At 44.8% G+C, this 24,140-nt stretch overlaps 2 protein-coding genes across 4 annotated transcripts; one reads left to right on the forward strand and one right to left on the reverse strand.

Annotated features, from left to right (window-relative positions):
- Positions 1-776: 776 nt before the first annotated feature.
- Positions 777-1,520, reverse strand: LOC118904998 (formin-like protein 18). The gene is made up of 2 exons (XM_036871215.1): positions 1,205-1,520; positions 777-1,068 (listed from the first exon to the last, which is right to left on the reverse strand). The coding sequence occupies exons 1-2, from the start codon at positions 1,518-1,520 to the stop codon at positions 938-940; spliced, it is 447 nt and encodes a 148-aa protein (XP_036727110.1). The 3' UTR covers positions 777-937.
- Positions 1,351-18,272, forward strand: ZBTB24 (zinc finger and BTB domain containing 24). Of its 3 annotated transcripts, XM_036871665.1 has the most exons (7): positions 1,353-1,500; positions 2,168-3,151; positions 5,512-5,679; positions 6,179-6,262; positions 6,947-7,030; positions 14,733-14,814; positions 15,603-18,265. In XM_036871665.1, the coding sequence occupies exons 2-7, from the start codon at positions 2,197-2,199 to the stop codon at positions 16,321-16,323; spliced, it is 2,094 nt and encodes a 697-aa protein (XP_036727560.1). In that variant the 5' UTR covers positions 1,353-1,500; positions 2,168-2,196; the 3' UTR covers positions 16,324-18,265. The 3 variants fall into 3 exon arrangements, 2 of the variants coding, with proteins under 2 accessions (XP_036727561.1, XP_036727560.1); XR_005022175.1 differs by lacking the exons at positions 5,512-5,679; positions 6,179-6,262; positions 6,947-7,030; positions 15,603-18,265 and adding an exon at positions 12,416-12,751 and having other exon boundaries at positions 1,351-1,500; positions 14,733-14,795; XM_036871666.1 differs by lacking the exons at positions 5,512-5,679; positions 6,179-6,262; positions 6,947-7,030 and having other exon boundaries at positions 1,352-1,500; positions 15,603-18,272.
- The last annotated feature ends 5,868 nt before the right edge of the window (positions 18,273-24,140 follow it).

Below are 24,140 nucleotides of genomic sequence, written 5' to 3' on the forward strand. Positions count from 1 at the left end.
TAAGATCCCACATGCTGCAGGGCCAAAAGGAAAAAAAAAAAAACAAACCGTGGTACATTCAGACAATGGAATGTTATTCAAAAGAAATGAGCTATCAAGCCATGAAAAGATATGGAGGAAACTTCAATGCATATCACTATGTGAACGAAGCTAATCTGAAAAGGCTACATACCATATCATTCCAGCTATATGACATTCTGGGAAAGACAAAACTATGGAGACAGTAAAATGATCAGTGGTTGGACTCCGAAAATCCTGGGGTTTAGAGGCAATTCAGGACAATGGGGGAAATGTCAAAGAAGAGGCTAATTTTAATAAAAACTAGTAAAATTTTTAAAGAGCTGGGAGGTAATTATGCCCACAGTTTCAAATTCTTGGAGACTAGAGATGGCAAGCTGGGGATCTGGAAGGGTGTGTTGGGGGGTATAAATTATAAACAATTAGCTGTTAGTGAAGCATAAGTTGAGGGAAAGTGCTGAAATAATTGGAGAGAGAAGTAGGAGGGGACTGAATTGGGGTGGGGCTTGTAGGCCATATCCAGAAGCTAGGCCTTTATCAGGAGGGTACAAAGGAGCCACAATGGATCCCAAGCAGGGCAGTGACTTCAGTCTCTGGATGTGATTTGCATTTGGAAAGATCTCCTGTATTCCCGTGTATTGGAGGGAACAACACTGCAACTTAGGCTAGTTAGAAACCCTTAATAGTCTACTGAAGAAAGATGCTGAAAGTCCGAACAATAATGATCATTTTAATGATAGTAGACATGGATTAAACAATTAAGCCCATTTCATACTTAATCTTGTTTACCCCACAGCCACCCAGTGTTGGCACTGGTGTCAACTTCTCCATTTCACAAGTAAGGTAAACAAGGTTGAGAGGGTAAGTAACTTGATCAAGATCACTCAGTACCCAGATCTGTTTAACTGCAGCGCTCTCTTCACGCCCTTGGACTCAGGCATTGGATGATGGTTTTGATGCTGATGATGACGGTGAATGTAAAGGCGATGATGACGGTGAATGTAAAGGCGCTTTCATTCATTCGGCACACATTAGAGACCTGAAAGCCGGCTTCAGCGTCCAGAAAGGAGAAAAGACAAAACTGATTAAGGTGTCAGTGAGCAGCTAATAGGATATAAAACTTCCATAACTGCAGAGGACAACGCCGCTACTGCCCGCCGCCCCCCACTAACCGCAAACACCAGACCTGCCAGGACTCTGCTGGCGGCGCCTCCGGGGGACCTCAGGCTCCACTCCACCCCGCCCCGCCCCCGGGCGCCTCCGCGGGCCACGTGGTCCGGCGTCCGCGCAGGCGGGTCCCAGCGCCGGCGCTTCCGTGTTGGCTGCGGCGACGGCGGCGGCGCAGGGGCAGAAGTCGCGCGGCGCAGAGACGGCAGCGGCTTCCCGGGCGGAGCTGGGGGCCTGGGCGGGCCCGGCGTGGGTGCGCCCGCCAGGCCCCGGGTGGGCCACCCGCGTTCTGGACTCTGCCGGGCGTCCGGAGAGGTAGGTCCGCCACTGGCCATCCGTCGGTGGCGCGGCACCGCGGCCGTGTCGACCCCTCCCCAGCCGGCAGCTCCCGGGCCCGGCCCGAGAGGTCCAGGGTCGGAGGTAGGGGCCTCCCCGGCGGCCCGCTCCCAGCTCGGCGGGCTCCGGGGACTCGCCCTCCCGCAGCTCCCCGCACCGTTGGGCGCCAGCCTGGGCGGTCCGCGCCGCCTTTCCAGAGGGAGGCCGGATGTGCCTTACGTTATTATTACTTCATTGCAGCTACCCCAATTCACTTCGTTTTTCTTCGCTCTTACTATTTTTGTGTCACAGGCAAAATGGCTAATAATATGTAAAAATCGACGACACTGTAGTTTTCATTCTGATATTTATGCAACTATGGAAAGTTAGTGCAGGGAAGGACTTTAGAGATGGTTGATCCCAATTCCTTCATTTTACAGAGCAGAAAACAGACCCTGAGAGGTCACGTGGGTGTCGGAAGTTCACCCAGCTGGGTAATGGTACAATAGGAATGAGAACCCAAAGCTAAGTTTTTAAATAGTCTTTTAAAAGTGGTAAATGATGAAATTTAGCCAACAAAGTGAAGTGACTAGTAGGTTCCTTTGGGCTGGGATTAATCTTGTTAGAGAATTCCTCTTCCTTTTTAAACATTATTTTCTTATTTCAGGTTTAATTCTTCTTGGGCTTCTAAAGAAAATGGCAGAAACATCATCAGAGCCTTCTGGGCAGCTGGTTGTACACTCAGACACTCACAGTGACACCATCCTGGCCAGTTTCGAGGACCAGAGGAAGAAAGGCTTCCTCTGTGACATTACTTTAATCGTGGAGAATGTACATTTCCGGGCCCACAAAGCCTTACTTGCTGCCAGTAGTGAATACTTCTCAATGATGTTTGCTGAAGAGGGGGAGATTGGCCAGTCCATTTATATGCTGGAAGGCATGGTTGCCGACACGTTTAGTATCCTGCTGGAATTTATCTACACGGGTTGTCTCCAGGCCAGTGAGAAAAGTACAGAACAAATCTTGGCTACTGCCCAGTTCTTAAAAGTCTATGACCTGGTAAAGGCTTACACAGACTTTCAAAATAATCATAGCTCCCCAAAGCCACCGACTTTGAACACAGCTGGTGCTCCAGTGGTTGTTATTTCTAATAAGAAAAATGATCATCCAAAGCGGAAACGGGGAAGACCAAGAAAAGTCAACAGTCTGCAGGAGGGGAAATCAGAACTGGCTGCAGAGGAAGAAATACAGCTGAGAGTGAACAATTCAGTTCAGAATAGACAAAACTTTGTGGTTAAAGAGGGAGACGATGGTGTACTGAATGAACAGATGCCAGCAAAAGAATTGGAAGAATCTGAGCCGGCTTGTGAGCCAGGTGGAGGGGAGGAAATGCCAGCTGAAAAAGATGAGAACTGTGATCCCAAGACCCAGGATGGGCAGGACAACCAGAATCGGTGCAGCAAGCGGAGGATTCGGAGGTCCGTCAAACTGAAAGATTACAAACTTGTTGGGGATGAAGACGACCAGGGTTCAGCCAAGAGGGTCTGTGGAAGGAGGAAGCGCCCCGGTGGCCCTGAGGCCCGTTGTAAAGACTGTGGCAAAGTGTTTAAGTATAATCACTTTTTAGCAATCCACCAGAGAAGCCACACGGGTAATTACTCTTTCACAGCTTATTGGAATGTGTTTTGGAGAAGTAACAATAATAACAGCTTTCATTTATTGTGCAATGTCTATGTGATGGGCATTGTAATAATGTATACATGTTATTGCATTGAATTCTCACAACAGTCCTGTGAGACAGTTAATACTGTGCAGATGAAAAGACTTAAGTCTAGAAAGCTGAAGGTAACTTGCCCAGGGCATCCATATAGTGACAGGTGGGATTTGAACCCAAGGAACCTGATTCCAGAACCTCTCTACTTACTTGAAGTTGTTGGTTCAAGGCTTGAATGTCCAGGAATCAAGCTGTAGCCAAATTTAATATGCTTTATGATTCTTGAAGATTCCTCATCTTGACCATAGCTGTGTTTTTGCCCAGATCTGTCTGGACAGCTCTCTCACTCAGCCATCTAGCTGTAAATGTCTTTTCCTTTTTGGTCCCTCCAGCCCCGTGCTGGCCAATAGCTCTTTTGTGAGGATGGAAATGTTCTATATCTATGCTGTCCATTTTGGTGGCCACTAGCCACTTGTGTATTTTGAGCACTTGACATGTGGTGAGTGTGACTAAAGAACTGAATATTTTATTTTAATTAATTTGAATAGCCACCATTCAGGTGGAGGCTAGGCGGACAGTGCAGCCCTAGCCGGAAATCCCTCCTCCTTTGAGCTCTCTCTTATGTACCTAACTCACTCTGCTTTGGGTCAGGCTGTACTTATATACCTGTAATCTACCCCTCAACCTAATTGTAAGCATACGTATAGGGTCTGGTACTTCAAACTTCTGTCATCCAGCAGCCTGCTGTCTTATGACCTGGCAGCATCCAGCAGTGGGGTTCTCAGCCTGGCTGCATGTTACAGTCTCCGAGGGAGCTTCTGAAACTACCAGGGCCTGGGTCCCAGCCCCGGAGCTTCTGATTTCATTGCCTGGAGTGTTGGTGTTTTTAAAAGCTCCCCGGAGATTTCAAGTACAGATAGATTGAGAACCCTGAATTTTGGTTCTTTGAACACAATAGACACTTGAGAAATATTTGTTGAACAGTGACAGAGGCTAGTTTAAGGAGTTAAGTAGTTCTACAAGATTCATTAAGGAAAACAGCGCGTAGCATCTTCCCTTTTCCTCGTGGTTTCTGCAATTTTGCATTGAATCACTTTAGTGTGGGTCTCTTTTCTTCCATTTGAGTGGTTACCAGTAGATCCATACAGTCTGGAAAACCACCTTTTAGTTCCAGAAGAATTTCCTGAATTATTTCATAGGTGATTCCCCTCTGTTTGCTCTGCTCTCTCCTTCTGGAACTCCTCTTGTTTGGATGTTGCACCTCCTGGACTCATCCTCTAATTTTCTTATCTTTTGTCTCCTGTTTTCCACCTCTTTCTGCTCTACTTTTTGGGAGATTTCCACTTTATCTTTCAACTTTTATTGTTTTTCTGTTTCTACTCTTATTTTTCTTTACTTCTAGGAGCTCTTTTGTCCTTTAAATTCTTTTTTTGTTTGTTTTTAATTAGAATCCTCTGTGAACCTGTTAATAACAACATTTACTTATTTGTTAATTTTTAATGCTTTCTTCACTCTGGGCAGTCTCTGTTTTCTGCAAGTTGCTTTTTCTCTTATCCGTTTTGGTATCTATTTCTACTACTAAAGGCCTTCCTTGACTGTCTGGTGATTTTTTTTTAATCATATTTGATTACATGCAAGAATGGTTTGCTAAAAGCTACTGGCAACACTGCAGATGTAGACAGGGCCTGTAGGCATCTTGCTGATACCCGGCATCACATTTTCAGCTCTCTTACCGCTGGCCCTTCGCATTCCAGGAGAAGATGCTCCACGTCCCACCTGGAGGCTGTGGGCCTGGCTGCCAGCGTCTAATGCAGGAGGGGGCAGAAGGCTGGGGGGAGTCTCATCCCAGATGTAAACTTTGACTTGCTCTCCCTGTGATAGTGGCACTCCACTGCACTAGGAGACCTCTAACCCGGAGACCTTCATCTGATCTACCCTCTTCAGAGAACAATCTCCATCTTCTGCTGAGGAGAGGGTCAGTCTCCTGGTTACATGGAGTAGGAGACTGGACCTGGGGTGCCTAACTACCTTTGAAACAGACTGTCATTTATCCTCCCTCACCCCTATTTTCAGAGATAACAGGTGCCACCAATTCCTGACCTTGTGGAGACTCTGTCTTAAATTAGGTTGTGTGTATCTCAGCGCTCCTCACCACTGGCATAGGACTCATCTAGCTCCATCTTGCAAACTGTTATTGCTGATGTTGTCTCTCCTGTTCACTGTCGTTTTAATTTGGGAGGGGACAGAAGGATGTACAGATTCTTGCTTACGTCATGTTTCTGGGGCTCTTATTCCAGGGGAGCGACCTTTCAAATGTAATGAGTGTGGAAAAGGCTTTGCCCAGAAGCACTCCCTGCAGGTCCACACCCGGATGCACACAGGCGAGCGGCCGTACACCTGCACCGTGTGCAGCAAGGCTCTGACCACCAAGCACTCGCTGCTGGAGCACATGAGCCTGCACTCAGGTAGCGGGCTTGCGCCGGGGAGCCAGCTGCCACCAGGTTCCCATTCCTGGGGTGGGCATTACCGTGATCTAAATGGTCTTTTCTCAGCGTCGTATCATTCCCCACATGATATCATTGAAAGACAGAATTGTGCACCTGTCAGAGCGTAGTTTAGAGTTCTGCACAGCGTTGAGCCTTAAACTAGGGTTTATAAACTGGCTGCCGGGAGTGCAGTGTGCAGTCATGACTTGTTTAAGCACCAGAGTTTAGAATTATTTTACTTCGGATGCCTTTGGGGGGGAACTTGAATTCTCCAGTTCTGCCCCAGTCTCCACCACTCCCTGTTGCCTTACATGCTTTTGCACATTTATGTTACTGTGGTAGACTCTGAAGGCATTTGGGTTTGTAGACAAGTCACTTGTGTTATCTGTAGAAAATGGGGACCTGGGCCCACTGGGATACTTACCTTATTAGTGAGCATTCTAGTTCTTTATAGTGTTTTACGTGTTTTGTTTGGCAGGACAGAAGTCTTTTACATGTGATCAGTGTGGAAAATATTTCAGCCAGAAAAGACAACTAAAGAGCCATTACCGAGTTCATACAGGTACAATAAAGTGAGAGAAAATTTGGATTGGTTGGGGGAGAAACGCAAATACAAATTGTTTCCGGAACAGTAGGTTCATATTGTAGAAGATAAATGAGTTTTTAGGGAAATAGTTCTTAAAAAGCAATCTAAATTTGGTGTCCTTGGGTTACTCTCTACTACCTTGTGATTTATACTAAATTTCTATATTGGAGTTTCGGTGCCACACGCAGAAACCCTGCAAAATTGGTATTGTTCAAGGCACCGCGTGACGAAGAGGGCGCCAGTCGGTTGGTTGTTAGTGGTGCCTGGACAGAGGCGTCACCAGCCCGTAGCCGTCAGTCCAGGCTTTCTGCAGCCTGGCTCCACCCATTGTCCTTTTTTCTTTCCTGCCAACTGGTAATAAATGAAGGGGGGATCGGGAGCATCATTTGAGATCGGTTGGCCACAGTGACACCAGTGCGTTGAGGGAAAAAGGAGATCACACTTCGGGAGACTGGAAGGGTCCCACCTCTGTTGGGGAAGCAGTGAGTCGAGATGCCTAGGAAACTATTAACTGTTACCAAATTTAATTTAAAAATTGTTGTGTTATTAAAGTACCATATTTAAAGTGATTATTTTTCAGGGAAGTGCTTTAACACAAATCACTGAAGAAATGCAGGGACAGCATATATGCACTGACACTTTTTTTATTGTTGCGACAAGGCCACTCGTTGCCGGAATGTAACCACTGCCGCCGCAAATTCATGGATGTGTCTCAGCTAAAGAAACATCTACGGACACACACGGGTAAAAGTCCACCTCACCCTGTCTTTCTCGTGTGCTTTATGTTTTTAGGGGAGCGAGAAATGAAGTACTGGGAGTCCCCTCCTCAGACTGAGTTTTTGTAAATTGTGTGGGAATTTTATAAGTAGATCACGTAAAAAGCCCAGGCAGAATGCTGTCACACAATCCTGTGGGGACATCCCATGTCTGTAGGTTAGCAAAATGGAGTGTACTTACTGAGCATTGTTCGTAAATGAAACCTCATCTAATACCACAAAATAGTACAAGTCTGAATGAGGTTGCTTGTTTAAATTTTAATTTACCTCAGCATTGAAGATTATCAAGATAAATTTTTTAGAAAACGAAACAGACGCTAAGGCAGCACAGGCACTGAGGATTTTTCCACTTTCTCTCCTAGAACCAGTACTTATAACTTAAGCATCACCACCTCTAGAAAAATCAGTTTCCAGGATGAAGAGGAGGCAGGATCAATTAGGGCAGATCAAATTCTTTCATTTAAGATCAGAAAAGTAAAAATGTGGGCCTTTTAGAACTTTGGGTAAGAAGCTTTTCTTAAAAAGAAACATTTCTTAAAAAGAAACCTGTTAGTTTTTCTAAGAAAAACTTCCCATTCTAGATTGATAGTTTAATGATTCTGTTAAATTGTCTACCAACATTATATATCAGATTGCTTTATGTTGCTTTGGACATTTTTTTGAAGACACATGTTTTTCTCAAAGTCATTTACTTTCTTAAATATCTCATAGGGTATGAGTTTTATGAAAATGGATCTCTATACAGTCTTTCTATAGACATCATTAATAGGTTCTGTGAAATTTAATTCATCCACTTAACACATACTTACTGAACAGTACCAGGCACTGGGTACCAGGCACTGTTGTGGGCCCTGAGGATACAGCACTGCCTGAGATGGACAGAGCCCCTGGTCTTGAGGGGTTAACATTCAAACAGGAGACAAAGAACAAGCGAGTGAGTAACCTGTTAGGCGGGGGTAAGTGCTCTGAAGAACTAAACGCAGGGACAGGAGGCAGGAGGGGCAGCTGCCCTTTGACATGGGGGCTTGTCCAGGAAGGCCTTGCTGATGAGGTGCCAGCTTGGATGGAGATCTGCGTGCTGTGGGGAGTGAGCAAGCCGTCGAGTCTACCCCGGAGAAGAGCGTCCTAGGCAGAGCAGACCGAGGTGCAGCGTCGTGCCGGGGCAGAGCCAGGGCGGTGGGAGTAGGAGGGTGCAGTGTGGGTGGACATCAGAGGCTGCTGGAGCCCGTGTGACACGGGGTTCCCGGCCTGGCTGTGTGCCTCGACCCCCTGAGAAGCTTTAAAAAAGACAAAGCCTGGTCCCACCCCCAGAGATTCTGATTGAAGTGACTGGGGAAGAGGCCTTGGAATTGGCATTTTTAAAAGCTCCCCAGGTTTTTCTAGTGTGCGCTGAGGCCTAAGAACTTCTGAAGGCACAGTAAAGACTTTGGATTTTATTCCAAATGGGATGGCTTTACTGCGGGGAGTGACGTGATGTAACACAGAATTTTAATAGGATCACAGCAGCCGCCGTGTGGGGTGAGGCAGGGGTGCAGGCGCCCGTAGGAGGGTGGAGAGACCCATTAGGAGGCGGTGCCGGGACAGGGGCTTGGCGCAGGGCGGCAGTGGTGGGGAGGCGGCGAGTGCCCCAGCTCCAGATGTATTCGGAAGGAAGACTCCCGTGATGGGCCCATGACTGGATATGGGGGTGAGAGGAGGGGAGGCGGAAGCGGCCGGAAGGGTGAGAACCCGGGGAAGGCGGAGGGACAGATGGAGAGTTAGACTTTAGACACGTGGGGCATGAGACGGCCGTTTGGCACCCAGGTGCACGAGCGGAGGAGACGACTGGGTATCTGTGTCCGAGCTCAGGGGGCACCGCGAGCAGCGGTCGAGATTCCCGTGCTTACACACAGGCCTGTAGGCAGCGTGTGGAGCTCTGAAGAGAACCCCCACGGGAGGGCGGAGGTGGAGGAGAGCCGAGCTGCCTCGGTTACGTGGCGCAGTGCCCGGGGTGAGACGTTTCATCTTCTGAGCATAAGGTGTCAGTGAGGCTTCTGGTCTTTCTGAGGAGAACCAGGCCTTGAACTGGGGGTGAAAGCAACACGAGTCCTGTCTCCAGGATCCCAGCAAACTCTGCTCCACCCGCTGCCCTGAGGAGCAGAAGAGAGAAGTGGAGGATGCGATGGGTAGGAGAGGAGACGGGGACTCTGTAAAGTGGTTTGTCTGACTTAGAGATAAGAGGTCAAACCCATCAGAAGATTGGGCTCTTGGAAGCAGAGACTGTGCCCCATCTGTCCTTAGCCTGGAGAATATGCACGACATTGGTGTTGAAAAGAGTTGGGGTGCCGCTCGCCTGCTTCCCGGGCAGAGAGGAAGGTTTGGGAGAGGCTGCCTGGCCGAGCTGGCGCTCAGCCTCCGCGGACAGTGGCGAGAACAGCCGCTGGCAGGGCACGCAGGTCCTGCCAAGAGGGCCACGCCCACTGGAAAACCAAGACTCTCTTCTCTTAGCTCTTTAAGTGCAAACTCTCTCTGGGTTAGATATCCTTTGCCAAGCACAAAAAATCAGAGATAAACAAGAGGTGCTTTCTTCCCTAGAGGGCATGTTCAGTGGCGGGGGGACGGATGCAATTTGAAATGCCAGCAAGGTGACAGGCAGTGCCAATGAGGTCGCTGCAGCTCAGTTTTTTCCCCATACCTGGAGCTGGTCAGGCTTCCAGGAACTGAGCCAAGCCATGCCAAGCAAAGGAGTGATAAACCATCAAGTGTGTTCACTTAACAAAGGGACTGCACCTTTCTGCTGTCTGCAGAACCGCCTTCCTGACATCACTGTACCTGCAAACCAAGTTAGTGATCCCAAGATTGCTTGGTGAGCTGGGGGCAAGTTCAGAGAATTAGCCCAGGTCATGGAGAAGCCTGGTGCGTGGCCTCTGACCACAGTACACACAGTAGAGTCCCAGCCCTCCAGTGTCCCTGTCCCTTGTGTGGTGTTAGGTAAACACTGATCCACCCCTGCGGGCTCCCACTTACTCCCAGGTAGATCCCCTGCCTGTGACACAGTTAATTGAGCCACAGCTTTCATTCACAGCCTCATTTTGTTGGATGGGATTTGAAGCTTCCTAAATCTCAGCCACGTTTTCAGACTATCCATTAATGTTGCTCGTCCCCAACTTTGAGAGACCTGGGGGCCCCTAACTGTAACATACCCTTCCAGAGTCTACATGTGATCTAGTAAGAACCTCAGTACAGCGTGATACGAGCCCCAGTAGAGGTGTGAACATAAGGACAGAAGTGTTTCACTTGCCCTGGGAAGGTCTGGGAAAGCGTCCCAGAGGAAGGACCTGAGTCTTGAAGCCAGAGTAAGTGCTAGACAGACAGAGGAATCTGGAAGAGGTGTTTCCAGACAGGAACAGGATGCGTGGGGTTGACGATGTGAGAGGCCGGCATCCGGGGGCCGTAGTGAGGAATTCCACGGTGAACAGCTAGAGTGAGACTGCTGACAAGGGGCAGGCCCCTGGCGAAGCGGGGGGCGGACTTTGGGCAGAGAGGAGGCATATTTTGGTTCGTGCATAGAAAGGGACTCAGGCAGCCCCCAGGAGGATGGTCAGAGAGGGAGGGTCCTGGGGATGAGCCAGTTACCAGGCTCTGGGGAAGAAAGATGAAGGCCTTCAAATCAAGAGAGTGGACAGAAGAGATGTACTTAAGAGATTTTTAGTCTAGGAAAAAAGAGTCACTGCATATGTGGCGAAGTGTTAATAGCCCAAATATGGGAACATGAGTGCCCCAGGAGAAAACTGGGCAGGTGGACCTGAAAGGCATATCACAGAAAAAGACATAGGAATGGCCAGTAGACGTCTGAAACAATGTTAACTGCATTAATTGTCAGAGAAAAAGAAATGTGCATTTCTTTTGGCCTGTTAGATTGACAAATATGTGAGGAAATGGGCATCTTTAAGTTCTGTTGATGGGAAAGGAATTTGGGAACTTCCTGGAAAGAACTTTGGCAATATGAATCAAAAGGTAAGCTGTCCAGTTGTGAAAAGATGTTTGCATAAGGATGTTCATCATAAGCAGGATTGTTTATAATGTCACAAGCTTAAAAGTGACCTAAATGTCCCTCAGTAAGGGATTAGTTAGGCAAATTTTGGACAAGATACATAGTGGAACACAAAACACCCTTTTAAAATGTTTGTTTTTAACCATTTTTTTAAGATGAATTTTCCATTCCCATTTGATGTTACAGACCAGCATGCACTGGCTCATCTCATGGTGTACATAGTATATCACCTGTGTGTGTGCACAGAGACGCCTGTAAAGGTGTTCATCACAGTGTGAGGTGGCGATCTACAGGGGAATTCTGAGTGTTTTTTGTACACTTTGTGCTTTTCAGTATTATTTGAGTCTTCTACAGTGAACATTGTTGATTTTTGAAGAAAAGGAAAGCAGCTGTTTGAGGAATTTAAATGTACAGAGCTAGATTGCCAGTCGAATGTGCACTCGGAGCAGACTGGACTGTCGGCCCTGGCTGGGTCAGGGGCTGGACGCTGCTGCGTTAACCAAGATGGTCACATGGGTTTGAGCCAATGGGGTAGGAAACCCGGCCATGATACCCAGCAAGCCCGCAGGAGCCGGTACCGTCTGGAGCTGGGATGGGGATTCACAGGTCGTCAGAGTGGGGTGGGATGAGTGGCATGTACAGCTGAGGAGAGGGTCTGGAAGGAAAACTTCTGAGTTACTTAAATATTTCTGTCAGCATCCCCCTGGGTGGAACCTATGGTCATACTCGTGTCTCTGCCCTGTCCTTTCATTGCCATTGTCTGATCCTCCTGTAACCAACTCCCTTCTGGCCCCGCTGCCACCCAGGCCCTGTCACCTCACCTTTTCTCTTTCCTCTCCGTCTGCTTCCTGCACCTCCTGGTCCAGGCCTCGGCACTGTGGCTTAGACTGTTACACAGATTCCTACAGCCGCCCCTACCCACCGTCCCCACGTATATTTTCTCAGTACTTTGTCCTGTCTGTCCTCTGCTAAAAACTTCCAGAAGTCCCACGGGTCCTCTGCCTGGAATTTACGGCTCTTCGTGGCCTGGCCTCACCTTTTAGGTCCCAGGCTCCTCAGAGTGAATCCTCATCCCTCTTTGTCCTCGCTGTGGTCATTTCCGACACCCGCTGTGTGGTCATTCTGCTTATCCTAGTACCTGAATGGGGCCCCTCTCCAGTCCAGCCAGCTCCTGCCTCGTCCTCACCCATCCTCTCGGCGGTATTGTTGATACCACTCATTTGAGTGTTTAGTCAGCTGCAGCCCTGCTGCGGTACCTGATTACCATGTGTATCTTTTTCAGGCTGTGATCCTGTCTTTTGTTTCCTTTCTGTTTCTCAGCTCTGTGCTTTGTTGAGGGTCCGTCCATCCTCGTAGAGCTGAGGCAAAGGAAGAAGGAGTGTGTCGGTGAACCGGAGGCAGTGGAGCCGTGTAACCATTACCAGAACAAGTTAGGAACCAGAGGAGTAGGAAGACTTTCCCCAGATTCACGTTGGCTAGGAAAATTTGCCTTCTTACTGTGCTCGAGGATGTTTCTGGAAAGAATTTCCAGTATTGAAAACATTTGCCAACAGAATCCCTGAGGTGTTGCAACCCCAGATGGAATTGAATGATAACGTGAACGTTGTTATATGTGCTCCCCACACAGAACTTTACAGTGACAAGTGGACAGAGCAGGTACTCAGTCTTGGAATTGGGAGAGGGAGAAAAACCGAGATCAGAATAGAACGCAGCTCTGGTTGGAAAGCCATGGAAAGAATGGCAGTGGCCTGGTTTTAACCTTTGGAGTGGTAAGAGTTACTGCTGCAAAGATGCAGACTCACCCAAATTGTCACAAGTGTCCTCTACCTAGATTGAACTTGGGGAAACATGTCACCTGAAATTTCTAGTAGATGCTGTGAAAGGGAAGCTACCTGACCATCCCCCACTTCACTCATCCCTTGTTGTTATATAGTTAAGTGGGATTTTTCTTTTTTCTTTTTCTTTTTTTTTTTCAAATTCATAGTTCCCTTGCCTGCATTAGGATCACTTAGTTGCATTTCTGGAGGGCATGGCAGTCTGTCATTGTATGTGCAGTGTATAAACTAGTGCTAAATAAATGCTGTTGAAGGCTTATTAAAATTGTCAGGGACTTCCCTGGTGGAGCAGTGGTTAAGAATCCGCCTGCCAGTGCAGGGGACACGGGTTCGAGCCCTGGTCCGGGAAGATCCCACACGCCGCGGAGCAACTAAGCCCGTGCGCTGCAACTACTGAGACTGCGCTCTAGAGCCTGTGAGCCACAACTACTGAGGCCGTGCGCCTAGAGCCCGTGCTCCACAACAAGAGAAGCCACTGCGATGAGAGGTCCGTGCACCGCAATGAAAAGTAGGCCCCTCTCGCTGCAACTAGAAAAAGCCTGTGCGCGATAACAGAGACCCAACGCGGCCATAAATAGATAGATAAATAAATTTATTTCTTTAAAAAAAAAAATTGCCAGACCCCACTAGGGGTCTGGAGCAGTCACGACATCTTATGTGGGCCTTAGTTCCCACTCTGTGAAACTCATTTACTCAACAAGGATTTCTGGAACAGTGTCCGAGGCCCAGTTCTAGGCACTGGGGTCTTAGGAGTAGGCAGACCCACAAATCATCCTACATAAGAATGGGAGAGATAGGTAATAAATAACATACAGTATATAAGGTGGCGATAGCATTGTGGGAAAACTGACTTGGAAAGTGGACCAAGACGTGCTGGGGCGGTGCTTTGGGTGGTGATAAAGCCTCACTGGTAATGTGACACTTGAGCAGAGACTTGAAGGCAGTGTGGAGAGTGAACCACACTGGGAGACCCTGGGGGAGACATGCCAGGGAGAGGGGATGGTGAGTGCGAGGGCCCTGAGCGCGGCTTGCTTGGGGTGTGGTGTTCAGGGGCTCTCCAGAGACTGTGTGGTGAGCAGGGGAGAGTGCCCGGTGAGGTTAGGCAGGTTCGGGGCGAGGAGTGGCAGTGGGTGGACAGGTCTGTCAGAGCTGTGGTTCCGTGTAGGCCCAGGGCTTTGGCTTTTATCTCCGGATGGGGTGGGGAGCCGCTAGAGCACTTGCAGCAGAGCGTGGTAGGATCTGACTGTGTAAAGGGTCACTCCAGTTGCCTCCTTCATTGTGGACGACAGGGAAGCAGAGCAGAAGTGGGCAAACTCACGAGGAGGCTGCTGCAGGGAGGTGATGGCGGCCTGGGCCAGGGGTGGCAGTGGAGGTGGTGAGAAGTGGTCAGGTTCTGGATACACTGGGAAGGTAGATATAAATGTGAATAATCCATAAGTCACCCTAGTACTCAGGGACCCTTGGGAAGGTCAAGCAGTAAAGTGTGGGAGTGTAAGTTACCTGAGGGTGGACTGTACAGGAGCGAATGTGTTTCCTTCGTAGAATCACTTACCTCCTTGTCTCAGTGTTTAAGTGTTTGAGGGAAAGAACCGTACCCACTTTCCCTGTATCCTCCTGGCACCTAGGACACAGTGCTCAGGTACGTAGTAGGTGCTGGCTAAGTGCTTCATTCATTCACTCGTGCTTATTGAGGGTTCAAGTGGTATTGCCTTTGTTCTTTTTTATATTGTGAAACTATGGGGTGGTTTTTGCTTTTTGTTTTATTTTGGATGTATATTTCTGAACGCTTTCCCCTTTTTTAGGTGAGAAGCCATTTACTTGTGAAATCTGTGGCAAATCTTTCACAGCAAAGAGTTCTCTTCAGACCCACATCAGGATCCATCGGTAAAGTTTTGCAGATCCTTTTCTCACATGGAGTCCTCATCCAACCCTGGCATTCAGTAGGGTGACATACATTCCCTATATAGTCCTTTTCCCCAAATTATTACTCTAGTAGAATTTCCTGGGCAGTTTATTATTTTGTTTTATCTTTTCAATAAAGAAATTCCTCACTTAGGCCAAATCAGGAAAACTGATTCTGGCCAGCAAAAGTTTGCGTTATTGATGTCATTTCTTAAATTTTGATTTATCTTCAATCAAAACTAAATATTAAATTTAATATTTTCTGAATAAATTATTTGTTCACACAACTTATTTCCGGATTTGATTTAGTAGTTCTTCTAACACAAATAATTAGGGGCTACTCAAATTTTTAATATTGAAATCAATCATATATATTTATTTGGCTTCTAGAATCTAAAAATTGGCCGTGAGAACTAAAAACAAAAAAGAACTTGGTGTGTAATTTATTACTATTTACCTTCTTATCTGAAATACACACTGTGGAATCATCAAGTTTTATCATATCTGACCCAGCGTCACAGCCCCATCTACCACCTGTCCTCAAACACCCCTCCCTGCCATTGTTTTGGTTTTTTTTTTTCTTAAGATTAGAAACTGAAGCCCATTGGCAGGCGTGACTTGCTCCAAGTACTTAAGTTAGTAAGAGAACCCATGACTTATGCTTCCAGTCAGGTTGATTTTCCTCTCTTCTTGACTGCTTCTCCCTAAATGATCAGGAAGTGATAAATAGATCTTCCTGTTTTTAAAATGAAATGTATACTTTCTCGTAGAGGAGAAAAGCCATATTCCTGTACCGTGTGTGGCAAATCCTTCTCTGACTCGAGTGCCAAGAGGAGACACTGCATTCTGCACACGGGCAAAAAGCCTTTCTCCTGCCCTGAGTGTAACTTACAGTTTGCTCGCTTAGACAACTTGAAGGCTCACTTAAAAATTCATAGCAAAGAGAAACATGCGTCCGATGCCAGCAGCGTTTCCGGCAATAATAATGCTGAAGAGGTCAGGAATATTCTTCAGCTACAGCCCTATCAACTCTCTACCTCCGGAGAGCAGGAAATTCAGCTTCTTGTAACTGATTCTGTACATAACATCAATTTCATGCCTGGTCCCAGCCAAGGAATCAGCATCGTCACTGCAGAGAGTTCCCAGAACATGACGGCAGAACAGGCTGCTAACCTCACCCTGCTCACGCAGCAGCCAGAGCAACTGCAGAACTTAATTCTTTCAGCTCAACAGGAGCAAACAGAACACATTCAAAGCCTCAATATGATTGAAAGCCAGATGGAACCCTCACAGACCGAGCCAGTGCACGTCATCACACTCTCCAAGGAAACTCTGGAACATCTTCACGCCCATCAAGAGCAAACAGGGGAGCTCCATTTAGCAAGTGCTTCAGATCCGGCTCAGCACCTACAGCTGACACAGGAGCCTGCTCCGCCACCAGCCACCCACCAGGTGCCGCAGTCCACGCCGCTCGGCCAGGAGCAGAGCTGACCCAAACACGTGCCTGACTGCTCCGTCGGTCTCTTCTCCGTCAGCCCGCTGTGACTGGATTGTGTGCTTGAAGTCAGGCTTTCTGCAACGCTCACTCACAGATTCTTACAGAGATGTGGTAGCTCACTGAGCTGGCCCATAGCGTCCATCCAAGAGGCAAGATGTGTATATCGTGTCTTATATCTAATACTGGTTTGGATTTAGCATTTCAATATCGATGAATGGTTTTCATTTTCATTTACTACATCTCTTAAAGACTTGTGTAACTTTTCTTTGGGGGGCATTGCATTAAACTTTTCTGTGAGTATTAAGTGTTCACAGCCATAGTTATGGTCTTGCTGACTTTTCCAGTTTTATTTTTTAGAATGAAGAAAATCATATGTTGTATTGGGTACAATGGTTCATTGTCCCTTCCCCCTTAGGCAACACAATTGCCACTACATGACAAGTTGGGGCCGAATATGACAGATTACAACTCTGGGGACTCTGACCTTTTAATAACTTCCAATCCCCTAAGACAGAGTAATTTCTCAAGATTTAATCTCTGTGTGGTACCGTGGGCTCATCATGTCGTGTTTAAGATAGAGTCAAAGACATGTGACCTAAATGTCTATTTTAACTCAAAATTCACAAAACAAGAAAGCCAAAAGAATAGGATTATTTTTTAAATTCTAAACTCGACTTTTCTGAGAAACATAGATTTACATGTTTTTTAAAAGCAGGTTGTTAAAAATTTAAAAGTCTAATTAAAGTATGAAATTGGATCAAGATATTCACCCCAAATAAATTCTGAATTTTTGTCAGCTTTGATATTTGATCTCCATGAGGAAGTTAAAGCTTTCTTAACTATCCTGGAATATAAAATTCAGTATAATTTATGTTAAATATACTCTACTGGATTCTAATTGATCTCTGAAAATGTTGATCTATGTATTGTGTCTGATAACTTTTTAGATAGGAACTTATAATCTATTTTTATTACAAAGTAGGTTAAATCTCACAAAATAGACACATAATTTTTAAAAGTAAATTCTCCTAATCTTAAAAATAATTTTGAGCCTCAGAGACTTAGTAGCCAGTGTGTGTCTGTAATTGTGTGATTTTAAATAATCGTCAGAAGATTAAATTATGTTTGGGTTAAGTTTTTTCCAGCTCAGCCTATTTTATTGAAAACATTGACCACTTTCTCTCAAGTAAACTGGTAGAAGATTTTTGAGAAAAGGTGGGCACTAGTGTATGTTAATTAACATAATGCTGGTGGAGAGTAGGGGTAATCGCCCCTAAAATCAACAGGATCTGCATGTCAGTCACTCTTTGTTTTAGAGATCTTTGATTTCCACCTGAATCAAATAAGTGTTTGGAGGTTAAAGTAATACAGAATTGTTAAGGTTTGAGAGAAGATGAAAGCAGTTTTCTGACATATCTAGCAAAGTATATTCTATTGTATATAATTCAAAAATTCATAAATGATTTATATGTGTCAACCAAGGTATGTTAAATTAGGCCTGACTAGAGATGTAATTTTTACAAATACACTTATGCCCTAAATATTATTTCAGGTTCTTGACTTTAGTCATTTAAACTATTTACCTTATTGTTAAAGTGCAGTGTTTTTACCAGCTTTTCAAAGCCTACTGGCCCACATTTTCGCCAGGAGATATATAGTATTAAAGCAGATAAATGCTTAACTACTCACTCTGGGTAGCTGGATAATTATTCAGGAAGTATGGTCATATGACTATTTACAAGTAAAGTCTAACTAGCTTTATGACAGTCTGCCTCTGCGCTAAGGGAAATGTAATGTGAGCCACATGTGTAATTTAAAATTTTCTGGTAGCCACGTTAAAAACATAAAAAGAAAGTGGTGAGATTAAAATCGCTTATTTAATCCAACATGTGCCAAATATTTCAGCATGTAAATATTCAATATTAAAATATAATAATATTTGACATTCATTTTTTCATACGACATCTTCAAAATCTGGTGTGTATTTTACATTTACTGCACACTCAGTTTGGATGCTAATGTTCATGGGACACACTTGATCTGTTTTTAGGATTTATACAATTTACAGTTGAAAACCTAGATTCACATATTCATGTAGTTTCAGACATAATTTTTTCCCCAATAACAAACAAGTATCAGTTTTTAAATTTATATTAGAATTAATTAAAAATAAAACCTAGTTCCTCAGTCACACTAGCCACATTGTGAGCACTTGGTAGCCACATGTGGCTAGTGGCTCCTGTGGCACAGGCCTACCCGTCTCTAGCGTGAGAGCCATAAAAATCTCTTCTGGAAGAGTTCTGGGTTATCTGACCAGCTGTCAAAGGGAAGTGAGAAAAGGATAGCTTTATAAGTCAAGCCTCTCTTCTGTGTCCCAAATATACATTCTGCCCCTTTGAAGGAAGTCCTCAATTTTACGGTTTCATTGGTTTTTTTGTTTGTTTGTTTTGGCCATGCCGTGCAGCATGCAGGATCTTAGTTCCCCGACGAGGGATCAAACCTGTGCCCCCTGCGTTGGGAGTATGGAGTCTTAACCGCCAGGGTGGTATCCTCAATTTTAAAGTTCAGTGACTGCACCCAAAGGAAATGACATGTACGTAAAAATGTTTCTATTGTGTCTTTGAGAAATTGCTGGCTAATTTTTTCACAACTTATTTTGTACTAAGCTTGCACAATTTAAATACTTGTTTTAACAAGTGCAGAAATACAAATTGTACTTCTTGGGGATTAGTAGAATATTATGCTTTCAGACTGCTGAAACGACCTTGTCACTTTTGAAGGTGAATCTCTGGTTTTCTCTCAGTAGAGGGCTAGCCTTGGGAAGACTTGAGCTCTTGCCATCAAAATGAGCTGTTGTTCTTGTGCTTGGCCCTGTGTTTCTTGAAACTCCTCTTTCTACCTCTCCTCTGTATTTTTCTGCATTTGGTTCTTGTGTTGTAAATGTGAGCAACCGGTTAAATGATGCTAAGGAATATGAGAGTCTCATTATAGATGCTTACACCTAGGTTTTCATAAATTGGAATAATAACAATATCTGGCACATATTGAGTCTTTACTATAGGCCAGGAGGAAAGCCAGGTATGTTAGGTCTGTATCTTAGGGCTTCTGAAACCTTTTCCATATCATGGTGCACAAAAAAGACTTATACAGTACCCTTCAGTTAGAGGACTCCAGGCACCTCTGGCCATGACTGGCATATTAGTTTGCTAGGTAGGGCTGCTATAACAAATACGACAGACTGGGTGGCCTAAACGACAGAGATTTATTTTCTCACAATTCCGGAAGCTGAAAGTCTGAGATCAAGGTGTTGGCAGGATTGGTTTCTTCTGAGGCCTCCCATCCATCTTTTCCTCCCTGTGTCTTCACATGGGCTTCCTCTGTGTTTGTCCTGATTTCCTTATAAGGACACCACTCATACTGGATTAGGGCTCACCCCGGTGACCGCATTTTAACTTAGTTACCTCTTTAAAGGCACTACCTCCAAACAGTCATATTCTGAGGTACTGGGGGTTAGGACATCAACATGAATTTGGTAGGGGGGACACAATTCAGCCAGTAACAACGGCAGCTGGAGTGAGGCGGGAAGCAGTGTCTGGGACACACCTGTAACCCATTTGCAGCACAATCTTATTTTACTTAATTTTCATGACATTCCTATGAGGTAATATTATTATGCCTATTTTATGGATGAGAACACTGAGGCCCCAACAGATGAAGTCCATTGCCTGAGGTCACACAGTAAGTGGCAGAGCCAGAACTGGGGCACAGGGGTGGCTGCTTCCACCAGATGGGCTTAATACCATCAGCCTTTTGAAACTTTAAGCTGGATTTCTTTTTACATATGATCTGCTTTATGTAATAGAACCTTTTTGACTAAAATTGAGGGTCTGTGTCTGAAATTTTAGCATACAATCATAAACTTTTTACATAGAACAATAATAGTAAAAGTTACAATCTTTCTACAGAAATGCAGTAACTACCATATTAATAATACTCAGGTCAGTATTTTACTACTATTCATTTAAAGCTTAACTGAAATTTACCACTTGGCTGAAAGTTACTACTAAAGCGAAAATGCTTTAACTAACCTGAACTTCTGTTTGAACTTTTTTTAAACTTCTGATTGAGGATATTTTATATTTTGGGCAGATTTACTTTATTTTGGTTACCCTTATAAGTACTCAGGTAAAATTTCATCCTCAGTTTCCAAACTAAAATAAGCCTAAACTCTCAAGAATTGAAAGAAAACGCTTTGTCTTGTTTTTGTAAAGAACAGGTTTGGAGGAATTACCTCTAAAAAAAAAAAATCCCCCTTTTGCCTTTTGTAAACAGCAGGTATAAAGGAATGACCTCTAAAAGAAGCTGGAATGTCACTGTGATAGTTTATCTTGCTTTCAAATTCTTTACACATAATTAAGCAACAAACACTTAAGTTGACTGGACAATATGTACATATCACCATTCTCACTGGAAATGTACCAGAGTAGGAGAGCTTTTAGGTAACAAGTTTAGGTAACATTAGCAAGAGATCTTAGCTTTTTTCTTTTTTAATGTAAGTGAAAAATACTACTGTATCCCTTTCTACTACTATGTAGAAAGGGAAAAATTTGAGCAGAGCTCAGGGAATTTCCCCGGTCTTACAGCATAGATTTATTATTTATTTTGAATTAATATCCATAATATTAGATTTAAAATATGGATTTGAAGATTTTCCAAAAGAATAGTTTGGCTCTTGGTTTTAGTTCATTTGTATTTTATCCTTGTTAGATGAAAAGTTAAACTGAAGCTTCCTTAGGCTAAATTAGGGTTATAAACAAGAATGTTTACATTTTAAAAATCTACCTCTCATAGATAATTCTAGTATGATTAAGTGACTTCTGGACAGATTTTCCTATAATCTTAATGTCTGAAGTATGAAAGTACTCTCATAACAAAAATATGGGAAAGTAAACAGATCTTGAATGTATTTGTATTTTTAATCTTTGTCCCTTGTGTTATCTCGGAATCTATGAAATCATCACACTTTGACTTCTGGGGAAGGTATTTGAATAAAAAGTGACATATAGAGGATAAAGTTGCAGGGAAGGGTAAGAAAGAATGAGAAACTGAAACTTTCAATTATCTCCCTCTTATCAGCCAAGAGAGAAGGCTGGGAGTCACTCTTGATGGGCCCTTCCTCACCCCCACTCCCAATCCATCATCAAGTTATGTCAGTTTCATCTCAAACTATATTTTGAGTCCATCCACTTCTCAATCCCAACTGCTACACCATCACCATATCCTCTTGCCTGAACTCCTGCCAAGGCCTGCCTTTCTTCCCCTCACCCACCCCTTTCTCTGCTGGAAATAGTGATCTATCTGGGCTTAACCACTGTGCCCTTAGCATCAAGCAGAGTGCCTTGCTAAGTGCGTGGATATCATGTTATTAATGCAAATACGATTGTTATCTCTGCTCTGCTTACAATCCTGCAGTTTCCCACTGCACTCAGAATAAAATCCCCAACCCATCTTCCTCTTGGGTCCCTTCCCCATTCTCACTTCCAGCCACACTGTCTTCCTGGCTGTTCCCCAAACATACCCGGCAACTTCCTGCCTTAGGCTTTAAGGCAGGCAGTTTCTCAGGCTTGAAAGGTTTCTGCCCATTACTCTCTGTCTCACTAACGTCTGCACATCTGTCAGAATTCAGTTCAAGTGTCGCTTCCTCACCCTCTAATCCTCCCTGACCCTCTGATCTCAATCAAGCCACACTTTCATATCCGTCCACAGCACGCTACACTTTGGTCTCAGCTGATAATTATTTTTACATTAGGAGCTGTGTCTGCCTGTTTACACTGCAGCCATGGCTCCTGACCCAGGACCATGGCTGTGGTGTTTGAACACGCTGACCTACAGGTGTAAAGTCATATATAGGGTGGCTTAGAACCGTCACCTGCAGTGCTAGGGATCTAGTTTCTGACTCCAGGCTCAGGAGATGAAAGGTTAGGAGGTGAAGTAAGGATGGCATTGCAGGAAGACAGAACATGATGTGGATTAGAGGAAAGGGATCCTGTTTTAATGGCTCAGGTTTTTGACCTAGGCCACTGCTGGTGTGATTATTTGCAAAAACATTAGAATGTGATTCTTTTAAAACTTAACTTTTTGTGGAATTCCCTGGCAGTCCAGTGGTTAGGACTCGGCACTTCCACTGCCAAGGCCCTGGGGTTCGATCCCTGGTCAGGGAACTAAGATCCCACAAGCTGTGCCGCATGGCCAAAAAACCACAAACTGACTTTTCATGTATCAACCACTTATTTGACCCAATATGAATTAGCCAGTGTGTTTGTGCCAGTATTTTTAGTTTCATATACACATATAATGTGGATCATGACTCAAATAAGATTCTAATTAAGAAGAGAAACACTTGTAGATAAATAATAATTTATTCTTTTAGTTTTATTAGAGGTCTTTTTTTTTTTGAAGAAAATCTAAATAGAACTTGTTTTGGGCCTTCTGGACTATATACATTTCTTAGAGTCACCAACATTGAACAATAGGATTTTAGAATCAAAATGGGTTGATGAGGTTGAGTAATTAAACTGCCTCCATTTAGATTTAAGACTGAAGCATGGTGGTTGGTGACTTTTCAAGGTTACGTAAGTTTGTGTGAAGCAAAGCTGGCATCTGGCCAGATCTTCTAGATTACAAACCAATATATTCCCCATTGATCTTTGCTCCACTGTGTATCTTTAATTAACATAAAGTGAAACTCCCAAGTCAGCAGTTTTTTAAGCATTGATGAAGTCATTTATTGTTCTGTGATCTTTTTTAAAGACAAATTTTACCATCTGCCATTCAGAGAGCCACATAACCCTGTTTGGCTGAGCACAAGTCATTGAGTCAAGGGCCAGACCCTGCTGGGCCTCAGCTAATCCACTAAATCAGAGCAGCTGCCTATTTACCATCAGCTAATGAAAGGGAAATGGAGTGATTCTAAAAGCCTGGTAACCCATTCAGACTGGACTTTAGAACCCTTCTTACACTATGTATTTAAATATAGGTGTGTCCGATATTTGGCAAATTGATTTCAAGCCAAATGACTAGTCATACTCAAGAGCTAGAATGGGTCCAACTGGGAGGCTGTCCTAGTTTCCTGAGCCTGACCTGGCTGAATTCAGGCCTCTCCTGGCAGAGAGCAGGCATTTCCCCTTCCCTGCCTGCTTCTCAGCTCAAGCTGGGAGCAGTATGAGTATACAGGTCTTACTTGTTCTCAGAGGGTTTCCAGACGAAATGCAAAGTGAGAATAAAGAGAAGGGGAGAGCCATAGGGTACCCAGTTCTTTTCCGTCCCCGGATCTCAAGGGGAGGACCCTCCCATTCATTCCTGTTTTGTTAGTGTTTGTTGTGTCACTTCCTCCAAACAAGAAACAGCTTCTTACGAAGCCAGCCTTTCATTTGTCACGTTGGATCAACACTGGTGTAGTGGAGTCCAGATAGACCTGGGCTCCATACCAGTTCTGCCACTTGCTGTGTAACTTTGTTGCGGGTCACAGAACCTCTGTGACCCTCGGTTTCCTTTTCAGTAAAGTGGGACTCATGTGATCACTGAGATTAAGGTAATATTCATGGTAGCTGCTTAACAAATGAGATTGATGTTTTATTAATATTAACTAGTTGAATGACCTTGGAAGAGTGCCTTCACATTCAGCTGTTTCCTTATGGGGAATATGAGGAAGTTGATCCCAAAGGTCTCTCAAGCCCTTTTCAGCACTGACAGCTCTGTGGGTCCTTTCTCCAAGGCATTCTTGAATATTGGGGAACTAGCCTCTCACCCA

Source organism: Balaenoptera musculus, chromosome 12 (assembly GCF_009873245.2).
Source record: "Balaenoptera musculus isolate JJ_BM4_2016_0621 chromosome 12, mBalMus1.pri.v3, whole genome shotgun sequence".
In the NCBI taxonomy this organism is placed as follows: domain Eukaryota; kingdom Metazoa; phylum Chordata; class Mammalia; order Artiodactyla; family Balaenopteridae; genus Balaenoptera; species Balaenoptera musculus.